Raw genomic sequence first — 12,330 nt, forward strand, 5'->3', positions numbered from 1 at the left:
TTGGGAAACGCATCACGCAAAAATAAGGATATTCGTTTGTAAGGCGATCGAATCATGTCCGCCCGACGCCTTATATGACTTATTGAGCCTCTAGAAGGCTTTAGAAGAAGGGATACTTGACACCCAATTTATTTATGAGAATGGCGTTCCACTCCTGAATTCCTTTCATTTAGGCCCTATGTTGTACCTTTTGGTCTACATGTCTGTTTGTAGGGTTTTGGGTTGGGGCTTAAAAATTTGAATATCTGATTTCCGTTTTGGGATTACTATCAAAAATTCAAATAAATCTGATGTATAGCTGATGTAGCAGATGTATATTTCGCAAAAGATGGGCACCTTTCGTCTTCGATTTGAGTTATATATAAGGAGTTTTTGGACAGTGTAATCACTAAGCGGTAAGGCAGTATTTTTCCAGAGAGAAATTTTTGATTTCTGCACTCAAATATTTTTGAAACTATTATGCAAAACAAAATGTTCTTTCGATCCAAAAAGTACCTTTTAAGTACTATTTAAAATGCATTTTCCATTCCTGTTCCCAAGACACTTGAAGCGCTGCTCTTACTTGGCCTGAGCTCGCCCCTGATCCCAGCAAATTATCAAAACGGATCATCATCCCAAGACAGCCGGTTGTACGTACCGGGTTGACCCGATAAAGTCCTTCATCGGCAAGGGTTGCCACCTCAGTGTAGAACACACTGCAACAACAACGGATTCCGTAAAATGCATAACACTACAACAACACTTACAGCTATCACCACATACATCGACCGCGGTCTGATGGCGAAACGGCCTCATTAACGTACTGTCCTCATTGCTCACGACTTGTCAAAAGCATTTGTCACGGTCGACCATACCTGAGTCTGATCTGTACGTTCGACATCATTGAGTCCGATTTGTGCGTTCGACATCATACGCAGATAAAAATAACTTCTAAAAGCAACAAATTTTGTCGAAAAAGCGACGATGAAATTTGTTAGTTTGCCTACAACAATTTATTTTGAATCTCAGTGACCGAAAGTACGAATTTGTTGTTGAAAGTCAATTTTTGCAAGTCAACATATAACAACAACAACAATATATCCATAAACAAGACAAAAAACCATTTAACCAAACGCCAGATGTGCTTTGGTGCACAGCTGCATATCACACAAACAAAAGATAACATTATATCCAATGCCATCTGCATTGTTAACAGATGGTCTACCATATTTAAAGTAAGTCACTCTATTCTCTTTGCATGTTATGACATATGGCAACACCGCCACTATCTGACATGTGGTAGTGATTTCTGAACGTGTTTATAAAAGCCGAAAGAAAAAAAAAACATTTGACTAACGTGATTTTAAATAAAATTCCTTGAAATTCCTACAAATAATTGAAGGAAGACTTTAAAGAAATATAAAGGAAACCGAGATAGTGATCTCAGAGTAGCGTAATAGGAAAATTCTTTAATTTTTAAACAAAAAGATGGAAGCCGAAAATGGAGAAGGACAAGTTCAAGTGCATTTGAAGACAAAACAGGAACAGTAAGTGCAATTGTGGTACTGTTTTCATGGGAAATGTTAATGGTGTTCTTCTTACTCTCCATAGTTATGGTGTTCCCGATGTTCCCTATTCCATAGATGCTACAGTAACCACCACCGAATTAAACACTTTTGTCAACACTCTCCTCACACAAACCTCAGCAGATGAACACAAAACAGTGGAGTTTGACTTCTTGGTTTTCGATGAGTACCTTAGAGGGCGACTATGTGACCATTTGCGTGAGAAGGCAATATCTTTTGAGGATGCCATTGAGATTGAATATGTAGAAAGATTCCCAGCACCTGAACCTCAAGATTGTCTGCTGCATGATGATTGGGTGTCGGCGGTAAAAACAAGCGGCAAATGGGTTTTGACAGGATGCTATGACAATACTTTAAACATTTGGACTATCAAAGGCAAACATGTATTAACTATACCCGGCCACTCGATGCCCATAAAGGCTGTAGCCTGGGTTTCGCTGGACAATGAAAGGGGAAAATTTGTCTCTTGCTCACAAGACCAAACTGCAATGCTATGGGAATGGGTTGTGGAAACAAACTCGGTGGAATGTGTTTCAGTTTGCAAAGGTCATGAGAGGGGCATTGACTGCGTTGATGTTAGTCCCGATAAAGAGAAATTTGCCACTGGATCTTGGGATACCATGTTGAAAATCTGGTCTTCAGAAATCAATGAAGCTGTTGATGGTTCTTCCAAAAAGGCAAAACTTGATGCTGGTTCCACAAGAGTAAGTTGAAGAATTCTATACTAAAATGGTAAAATATTAATCTCTACTCTTACAGACTCCCAAAATGACACTACAAGGACACCGTGAATGCATTTCGGCGGTTCAATGGATGGACAATGACACATTGCTCACAAGCAGCTGGGATCATACCATGAAGGTCTGGGATTTAAATATGGAAGGCATAAAAACCGAAATTGCCACCAACAAATCCATATTTGATGCCAGTTACTCGAATCTTAATCGTCTTATAGTCACAGCATCGGCAGATAAAAATATAAGGCTTTATGATCCCAGAACAAGTCGTAAGTATAGAACCCCATCACAAAATTTCCTTCAATCCCATGGCAGCCGGTAGTACGTACCGGTTTGACCCAATGAATCCTTCATCGGCAAGGGCAGCCGCCTCTGTGTGCAACACACTGCTATAACAACCACAATTTTTCCTATTTAAACATTTCTTAATTTGCAGAGGGTTCCGTGGTACGCAATACCTACCTGGGCCATCAACAATGGGTGGAAACTATTGAGTGGTCAACCACAGATGAATATCTGTTTGTATCGGGTTCATATGATAACCAAAATAAATTGTGGGATTGTCGCAGGTATTATTGAACTTAACATTTTATAGAGGTTTTTTTTTAACAATTGTACTTCTTTTTTGTTTTTCAATTCTAGTCCCAAAGCCCCTTTGTACGATTTAATTGGCCATGGTGATAAGGTCTTGGACATTGATTGGTCCAATCCCAAGTATATAGTCTCTGGTGGTGCCGACAATACCGTTCGTGTTTATAAGTCCCGTAAAGCTGTAACTTCTAATTCGGATACCAAAATGGATACAAGTAAATGATAAACATACTTCATTGACTTGTACTGTCTTTGAACTACCACCATGAATTACAAATTACTAGAAATATTTTCCGGGAAAATATTTACTCCTTAATGAAATGATTGCAGTCTAATCTATATTAATGCCCTAAGATACACGTTTTTTTTAAATACAACATGCAATACTGTTAAAACAAAAATAAATGGACGTAACCTTTACATTTTTAACCATTGCAGATGATTGGATTTTCAGTAATTATTTATATCTTCCACCATATTAATTGTGGAAGACATATGAACTTTGGCGCAATGCCTCGAAATATTGGTCTAAGACCCCTAGATTTCGCCATTATTATCTGATTTTAATTAAATTTTGCGTGTGACTTCTGTTCGTACCATATATAGCCCAAATCTTATTCTAACCTTAAATAACTCTTATATTAAACGATATTCGGATTTGAATTATTAGACATGTAAAGAGTGGACTTACTATCCTATTTGATCAAAAGAAATGCATATGTCGTAGAAAAATTTGATAAGATGAAGTAAGACTGTACTGTCAGCAAATGAAGGCAGTCAGAAGCGGGAATGAAGTAAAAAATTCGACTGTATGATGCGTTTGGTTTATACTGACACTACTCCACAGATGAAGAATAGTCAGCAGAGTGCAATTATTCGATTTCCCTAGATATTGGTTGTGTTGTTGGTTTGTTGTATGCACTGCAGCGCTCTTCCCATGGCCTACAAATCAAGCGTATTGTGCAAAAGATAGGTATTTACAGTAAAAAATATAGTTATGCCTAACCACACTGCTCCGGCTTTTGAAAGAGATCCAAGTAACGTCTAACCTTGAGCAATATGTGTAGTGTATTATACCATCCGGATCTTAAAGTCCGGATCAAACTAAAGTCATATCCCTCAAGGTTAGACGATACCAGCCCCAATATCTTCCCTGCATGCAACACAGGATCCCATGACACCAAACACCTATTTAAATGACCGAAGAAACCAACTACTATATCTCCAGAAGGTAGTCTAGGCACGAAATAAAGTGTTCACACATAATCCTGTTCCTTCTCATGCAATTGCAGGGAAGTCATTAAACGGTTCTCTATCATTCCAACTCATCTTCATCAACCTTACTTAACATAACTCCATATAAAGGTAGAGGCTACGCGCCATTCGACACCCGATTGTCACGTTTATTCAACTCTGATCAGATTATTCTTGTTTTTTAATAGATATCTGGCGAGTTAAGCTCGGAGCAGATAGCTGTTTCCCTTCAGTATATCTGCTGCTTCAAAACAACCAACAATTCAGACACTTAAGTATTTTAAGAAACCACCAATTAAGGCAGCCAGATTCCTCAACATTCTGATTCTGACTATGCTACAGTAGCGACTCTACTGTAAAAGTTTTCCCACAACGTCAGGGTGTTATGCGATTGCGTGCTCATTGACGTTCCATGGCTTGTAGTCGGGGGTAACTGACTATATTCGAAGGGTACCTTGCGGATACCTGGGCGCCTCAGCAAGTAATTGTTCTTGACGCAGTACAACAACAAAGCCGAAGGTAATCGATTGATCGAGGGAAGGAATATTGTGCTGTTGAGACCACCAAGGTGGTTGTGTACCTCCGATTAGTTCGTCTGCTAAGAAAAAATTTGATGGTTCACTTCTTACCCTGTCTGCTGTTCATCCGTCATATAATCTGAATCCAACTTTACTCAATCTCGCATAAGTGAGATGCAAGGAGAAAAACTACCCGTGATAGAGGACCTTGAGACGCGGAATAGGAAGCTAGCCGAGCAATACAGCGAGCTAGAAAGACGACTAATGATGGGTCTTACATTGGACTCAGAAAGAAGAGTATTTCTGCAGGTTCAAAGGACGACCTAACCTTGTCTGTAGAGGATTTAGAAACTACAGTGATTCCAGCCGCCTTATCGGAGAAAAAAGGACACAGTACCCTGCACGGGATAACCTTCAGCACCTGCTACATCTTTGATCTGAGTGGCGTTGATCGTTATCACGTGGAGTTTAGCTGGTAGCTACCGGGCACGTCCACAGGTTACGGATGGTGGAATGTCCCTCCCGGAATAGCAGTAATTGCTATCGCGGACATACAGCGGTATCGTTTGGAGATTCTCCGTGAGACTGAGCGGCACCAGCTCTTGCTTAAATACTAAGTGTCCATGATGATCGATATGACAAGGTGAATCATATGCGCCATTATTTCAATGGCCAATGAAATAATGGCTATGACTTTCCCGGTACAATCGGTTTTACGGATCGGAAAGAGCTTACTCACTTATAGGAGAATGATCGCCACTTCCAAATATAAATGTGGCTACAACAACTACGAACAAATCTGGACTCCCCTACGTTTGAATCCATATAAAACACCGCACCGGGGCATACGCCATCTCAGATGAGATGGGGTCAAAAATCGACCAGGAGGCTTTCCAGCGATATGAAGCCGGTGATTCCAGGCTAGGCAATACAGGATGTGCTTGATCTCTATAAATCGAGTCATAATACCTCGCCAAGTAGTCCGAAAGCAAAGGCCAAGAAAGCAAAGGATGCCCAAAATCGATCATGCTCTTATTTACGGAGATAAATGGGCAAGAACCAGAGCGACATTACACAGACGGATAGGGAGCTAATTATGCTCAACTGGAAAACGCTTCTTCGTCACGATAGGACTTTTCCAAGCGTTGAAAAAAGTCGAGCTTACTGAGCCTTCCTTTTTTGTAGACGATCGGGGGCGGTTGTTTTGTCGCCCATAGCTCAGTCGAAGAGCGCTGAAAAAATGGTTTGGAACTCTCCTACCACTGGTGAAATCGAAGAAAGCAAAATGTGGTGGCACATCTGACAAGGGGTTCCCAGGCGGTTAGGAGACGCCCAAGCTACGGCCAGTGATCCCGCACCAGTGAAGACTAAGTTAATTGCCAATAGGTAGAAGGCGTCTGGAAGACACCTTCTTTCTTAAAATCTAACTCGTCACACACCTGTGAAAAGAAATATATCAACCGAGGAGAAACAGCCATCGTCAAAGAAGAGACATGTAGTGCAAATCACCATTAATCATTTCTTATTATCTGTTATTGCATGTTATCGATAACTACCCACTACAATATTGCACTGGATAGGACTAAAATAAAACACAGCAAGAGGTCATTGGAGAGGTCTGGAGATCATTTTATATAGGAGCAATATCAATACACAGACTGAATAAAACCAATCAATGCCCGGTACAGGATAACTATGAGCACCACACAGGCTGGAACTTTAAGCTCCGATCTGTATGGAGTTTATTGTTATCACGAGAAGCTAAGCTCCTGGAACTTTAAGCTCCGATCTGTATGGAGTTAATTGTTATCACGACAAGCTAAGCTGTCAGCTAACGGGCGCGTCCACAAATGGAATGCTCCATACGGAGTAGCTGCAATTGCAGTCGCAGACAAACAGCGGTATCGAGCGGAGAGTTTCAGTGAAAGTCCGGGCGGCACTGTCTCATGCATAAATACTGAGTGCCTTTGAGGTGAGTTATTGGCGCATTTAAATAACCAATGGCCATTATGTTCCCGCCGCGATCTTTCCTTTGGACCGTTACGAGCTTGGTCGTCTATAGGAGCTAGACGAGGATCGCCACCTCCACATACAGACATGTGGCTACAATAACAACAACCAATCCATCATTGAAATTATTGTACAAAATATTAGCCCATGATGAAAATTGCAACCTCCATAGAGAAGAAAAGCTTATTTTTGCACAGTTTTCAACAAATTTTACTTTACCGATAGTATCGATAGTGAAACTATCAATCATCGATAATTTGTCAGCTCTATCCGGCAGGTGTCGGTTGAAAGGGGCATTTCAGGTGACAAAATTCCCACTGGGGATGAGACCAAAAGGAAGACGCCCCAAAACGCCAATCGCCAGGCTGGGTCGGGGTGAGCTGGTCCTAAGCGCCAGATGGTGGCCATTGTGGACCGCACCTAACAACTGATCAACTTCTCTGGTAATGTCTGTTTGACTGATTCTGCGATATGAAGAAGAAATGACGAGTTAAATTATTAAAATAATGGATTGCGAAAAGTTGCGGCAAATTTATTAACCCATTAGAGACTAAGTTTTCTCATCACATAAGCTTGTAGTATTAATTACACGTTGTCCTATAAAACAAACTACAAATAAGATATTTATTTAAAACAAAACAGTTGTGGTTTTATGTCAAATTCTATAAAATACACTTTTCTTACCTAAATGGTCATAAAAAATGAAGAAAGAGATTTTTTGTTGTAAAAAAAAATAGTGGCTTAGAAAATAAAATTTTTCAAAATTTTTAATTTTTTTATTTTTATTAAAAAGTTTTTTAAAATGTACATTTATTTAAATTTAAAATGTTCTAAATAATTAATATACGATATTTCATCAAAATCAGGTCTGGCGTTAATGGGTTAATAACTTTGCCATGTGTGTTTATTTTGAATTCAAAGAAACATATGGCCACTCTTAATATATCATATTTGACAGTTTGGCTATATCAAGCGAATACTCCTAATGTTTACAAAACAAAACAAAAATATTTGCAAATAGAAATTGGTCTAAAGAAGATATTTTTAAACAAAAATAGAGAATTCATCTCAAAAACAATGCTAGAAAATGAAGAAGTTAAACCAGAAAATGAGGAGAAAATTGTTTTCAAAAAGAAATCACGGAAAAATTTAAGGCAAAGACGGAACTCGGATGATAATGAACCCTCTGAAGAGCCGTAAGTAGTAAAGTTCAAGTTGAAAGCCATCTCTTGCTACATCACCATTAACACTTACAGACTCTCATTGGCCGAAATCAAAGAAAGACAAAAACTACGCGAAAGGCCCCATGGCGTAAGTGTAGTTGGCCTTGCATTGGGCAAGAAATTAGCTCCCGAAGAGGAAATCACCATTAAAGACCCTTTTAACGTGAAAACTGGTGGTCTGGTTAACATGCATGCCCTAAAATCGGGTAGTATGAAAGAAGCCGAAGATGATGCCTATGATGTGGGAATTGGTACCAAATTCTCAGCTGAAACCAATAAACGTGACGAAGACGAGGAAATGATGAAGTACATAGAGCAGGAATTGCAAAAGCGCAAAGGTCTGTCACAGCAGCAAACAGCAGAAAACGAAACAATCGCAGACGCACAAAAATATCTAACCCCTGAGGAAGCTGCACTCTATGCGTTGCCTGATCACTTGAGACAATCCTCATCACATCGTTCGGAGGAGATGTTGTCCAATCAAATGTTAAATGGCATACCTGAAGTAGATTTGGGCATCGAGGCAAAAATCAAAAACATCGAAGCGACCGAAGAGGCCAAACAAAAGTTACTGCAGAATCAGAAAAACAAAAAGGATGGACCCTCGCAATTTGTACCCACCAACATGGCTGTCAACTTTATGCAGCATAATCGATGTAAGTTATCAATGGGAAGTCGTAAGCTCTTTAAACTTAATGGTTTTACTTGTATTTTAGTTAATATTGAGGAAAACAATGACCACCAAAAACGACGTTACAATCAGTGGAAAACTGGTGACGATCCAAATGCAAATCCCAATAATCAGGTTGGGGCCAACGGTGTTAAACGCGCCACAGACAACTACCATTATGATAAATTTAAGAAACAATTTAAACGTTACTAATTTTAGAAACAAATAATAAATGATAAATTTAAGAAACAATTTAAACGTTACTAATTTTAGGGATACTTGTAGAGTGCTCGATTAAGAAGATTGAGACTAGAGCAATACCAATACCATAATACAGTATGGAATTTAATAACCTATTGGTTAACAATGTGATGCCCAGGTCTTTTATGGAAGAAAAAGTATACGTATTTGCCTGCGTAGATGGTGTTGTTGTCTTTTTAGCCACATTTGCATGTGGAGGAAGCGATCCTCGTCATACTCCTATAGGAGAGCAAGCTATTTCCGGTCCATGGTACCGATCAACGCAGGAGCGTGATGGCCATTGGTTACTTAAAGGCGCCAATAACTCGCCTAGTCATATCGAGCATCATAGGCAAGAGCCGGTGCCGCTCGGCCTCTCACTGAGCCTCTCTACTCAATACCGCGGAGTGTACGCGACTGCAATTGCAGTTACTCCGTATGGAGCATTCCACTATCCGCAAAACGGGAACGCACCCGGTAGCTCCCAGCAAAGCTTTTCGTGTTAAAGATGAACACCACGAATCTCGGAGCTGAAAGTTAAAGCCCATGTTTTTGTTGTTGTATCCACATTGGCATGTGAATGTGGCGATCCTCGTCAAGCTCCTATAGGTACGCATGCTCGTTTCGGTTCATAGTACCGATCGCCGTGGGAACGTTGTGTTCATTGGTTATTTAAAGGCGGCAATAACTAGTCTTGTCGTATCGAGCATCGTAGGCACTCATTTTTCAAGCAAGATCCGGTTCCGCCTGCCCACTCTCGATACAGCTGACTTTTCAATCGATATAACAGGGGTCGATGGTCGTTGTATCTCTACTATTTCCAGCCTCGTTTAAGGTGGTTTAATGGGCGATGACCTATGTGCTTGGGATAAACCCCAGAAACAATGAGCAGGTAGAATTAAAACACAAAAAGGTTGGCGATTTGAGGGGTTGGTTTGGAGGGACAAAATTTTCCGCTCGATCAAGAAGTTATTCTTGACAATAGATTGGATTCGGGAAAGAACGTCAACGTGGTTCGGCGAAAGAATGTCAACGTCTACTCTTTTCGTGATGCAAAAGGTAGGAGTCGGGAATGTTTAAGGCGGTGGTTCGGACGAATACCACCTATGGATGCCTTGTCTGGCAGCAGCTGTGGACTCCAAGGATTCCTAAAAAATGTACGGGGTACCGCTGCGGTGCTAATCTCGGATGTCTTGTCTGGCATCAGGCTCTGTGCAGCAGTGGCCTCCAAGGATTGCTAAAAAATTTACAGGGTACCGCTGCGGAGCTAATCTCGGTGTAAAGAGGAGCGCCTCGATGAAGCACTGAATGTCTTACTCGATCTAATGACTTTGTACTTACAGGATGGATGTGCATCAACGAAGATCACCCTCAGACCGAGGGAATGGGAAACCGTCGCAGTTCGTAGAGCAGCAATCAGGCATATATAAATTTGTTCCACTGCATGTTGATCAGAATATTACGATCCCTGCAAGGGATGACTATGAGCACCACACGGGATGGAACCTTCAGTTCCGATTTGTGTGGTGTTCATCGTCATTACGAAAAGCACAACTGGGAGCTACCGGGCGCGTCCACAGTTTGCGGATCGTGGGATGCTCCCTATACGGAGTAGCTGCAACTACAGTCGCGGGTAATTAGCGGTATCGAGTGGAGAGTCTTAGTGAGAGGCCGGTCGGCACCGGCTCTGAGTGTCTATCTTACTCGATATGACAAAGCGAGTTACTGGCGCCTTTAAATAACCAATGACTGTAATGTTCCCGCGGCGATCGGTCGTAAGGATCGGAACGAGTTGCTCACCTATGGAGCTTGACAAGGATGGCCACCTCCACATACAAATTTGGGTACAACTAAAACAGAATATCACGATATACCGCAATCCAATGGCAGCCGGTTGTACGTACCGGATTAACCCGATGAAGTCCTACATCGGCAAGGGCTGCCGTCTCATTGTACAACACTGCTACAACAACAACTACGATATTCCTGGACAGTCATGCCAGCACGTCATGTGAGGTCGAGACTGGCCGGGTCCCAAATAGATGGATCAAACCGGTTTGCGAAAACGGTGATGTGGAATAGTAAGAGACACTACCATGCCATTGCGGATACAAGACACAGGCTTCCGCTTCTTCCTTCCTAATGCTAGCGATATTTGTGAGGTGCTTTGCCATGTAAAAACTTCTCCCCGAAGAGGTCGCACTGCGCCATGCCGCTCGGATTCAGGTATAAAAAGGAGGTCACCTATCATAGAGCTTAAATTTGAATCGGAATGCACTCATTGATATGTGAGAAGTTTGCCCCTGTTCCTGGAATGCATTTTTATTATCATTCTGGGATACTTTTGTTGACTGGAAGTAACTTTGACTGATGAGAGCATATTGTTGTTCATAAAGATTCAATAAAATGATATTGCTACTATTCCTGCTACATACCAATAAGAATCATCGGAGGACCACTTTGCATGACTCATTAACTCAACACCTCTTAGCTAAGACATCGCCCTGTCTACCTCAAAATTACATTTGCACGGCTTACCACAGCGCGTTTTAAATTTCAGTATCGTGTTTCCCCATTTAAATTATACTACATTAGATAACTTTGAGCGTTTGAACATCTCTCCATCATCGGCAATGGCTGCCGCCTCAGTGGACAACACACTGCTACAACAAGAACACTACATTCATACATACAAAGTTCCGTTAACTCTATTTTACATTGATAAGATATGATGATTGTAACGAATGCCTACTGATACCACTTTGGTAAATTAATTAGACTAATAGGTAGTAAATTCAAAAATAACTTACTTTTTATTGACACTAATATATCCCCTTGATGCCTTATTTAGATTTTCTCCTCAGGATACAAAATTTACATTTTCTTATTGGACTAAATAGAACAGGCAACACAAATATTTACTATGCACAGGTGCATACTTTAAATAGCCATTACCGTGTTCTTCAAATTGCCAACAACAATAAACTCTTTAAGAGCATTTTCCAAACCACATTTTCTTTTCACTATAACACGTTTAGACACTTTAATTCACTAAATAAATCTTGACCGACCGGATGAACATTTATTTTGCATAAAATACCGCGAAATACTGAAACTGCTAAAGCAGAGTTGTACAATTTTGTTTACCACTGGATCGACCTAATTCATAAGCGTGCCCAATGAGCTTTCTTTTTTAACGGTTCATATGAAACCTGTTTTTGTTTTGCAATTTGTTTTGTCGCGAAGTGCACTATCTGACGACGAGTTTTAGTTGTGGTTTTTGGTTTTAGTTAGGAACTATTGCACCCACAAACAACGAAAAATAGCGCGAACTAGTAACATACTCGAAATCAGAGTTGCACTAACCACTGATTTTGACATAAAATGCTCTCAATATTTTGTTGTTGGGCAACTGCCACTGCCCAATATATATTCATTTACAGGTAATGGCAGTTGCCCAACAACAATGTATTGAGTGCACTATCTGTCAAAATCAGTAATTGGTGCAACTCTGATTTTGAG

At 40.6% G+C, this 12,330-nt stretch overlaps 2 protein-coding genes across 2 annotated transcripts; both read left to right on the forward strand.

Moving 5' to 3' along the window:
• Positions 1–1,279: 1,279 nt before the first annotated feature.
• On the forward strand, positions 1,280–3,330 carry LOC106081538 (ribosome biogenesis protein WDR12 homolog). Its single transcript, XM_013243553.2, has 5 exons — positions 1,280–1,526; positions 1,591–2,269; positions 2,325–2,571; positions 2,739–2,871; positions 2,945–3,330. Exons 1-5 carry the CDS (start codon positions 1,468–1,470, stop codon positions 3,114–3,116), a joined length of 1,290 nt encoding a protein of 429 aa, XP_013099007.1. The 5' UTR covers positions 1,280–1,467; the 3' UTR covers positions 3,117–3,330.
• Positions 3,331–7,651: 4,321 nt separating this feature from the next.
• Positions 7,652–8,820, forward strand: LOC106081540 (splicing factor C9orf78). The gene is made up of 3 exons (XM_013243556.2): positions 7,652–7,871; positions 7,932–8,554; positions 8,615–8,820. Exons 1-3 carry the CDS (start codon positions 7,753–7,755, stop codon positions 8,779–8,781), a joined length of 909 nt encoding a protein of 302 aa, XP_013099010.2. The 5' UTR covers positions 7,652–7,752; the 3' UTR covers positions 8,782–8,820.
• Positions 8,821–12,330: the final 3,510 nt, after the last annotated feature.

This window comes from Stomoxys calcitrans, chromosome 3 (assembly GCF_963082655.1).
Source record: "Stomoxys calcitrans chromosome 3, idStoCalc2.1, whole genome shotgun sequence".
Lineage (NCBI taxonomy): Eukaryota > Metazoa > Arthropoda > Insecta > Diptera > Muscidae > Stomoxys > Stomoxys calcitrans.

Coding starts and splice junctions, on each gene's coding strand:
- LOC106081538 (XM_013243553.2), top strand. CDS start 1,468: ATGGAAGCCGAAAATGGAGAAGGACAAGTTCAAGTGCATTTGAAGACA. Junction 1,527..1,590: donor TTGAAGACAAAACAGGAACA/GTAAGTGCAATT, acceptor TACTCTCCATAG/TTATGGTGTTCCCGATGTTC. Junction 2,872..2,944: donor AAATTGTGGGATTGTCGCAG/GTATTATTGAAC, acceptor TTTCAATTCTAG/TCCCAAAGCCCCTTTGTACG.
- LOC106081540 (XM_013243556.2), top strand. CDS start 7,753: ATGCTAGAAAATGAAGAAGTTAAACCAGAAAATGAGGAGAAAATTGTT. Junction 7,872..7,931: donor AATGAACCCTCTGAAGAGCC/GTAAGTAGTAAA, acceptor TAACACTTACAG/ACTCTCATTGGCCGAAATCA. Junction 8,555..8,614: donor CTTTATGCAGCATAATCGAT/GTAAGTTATCAA, acceptor CTTGTATTTTAG/TTAATATTGAGGAAAACAAT.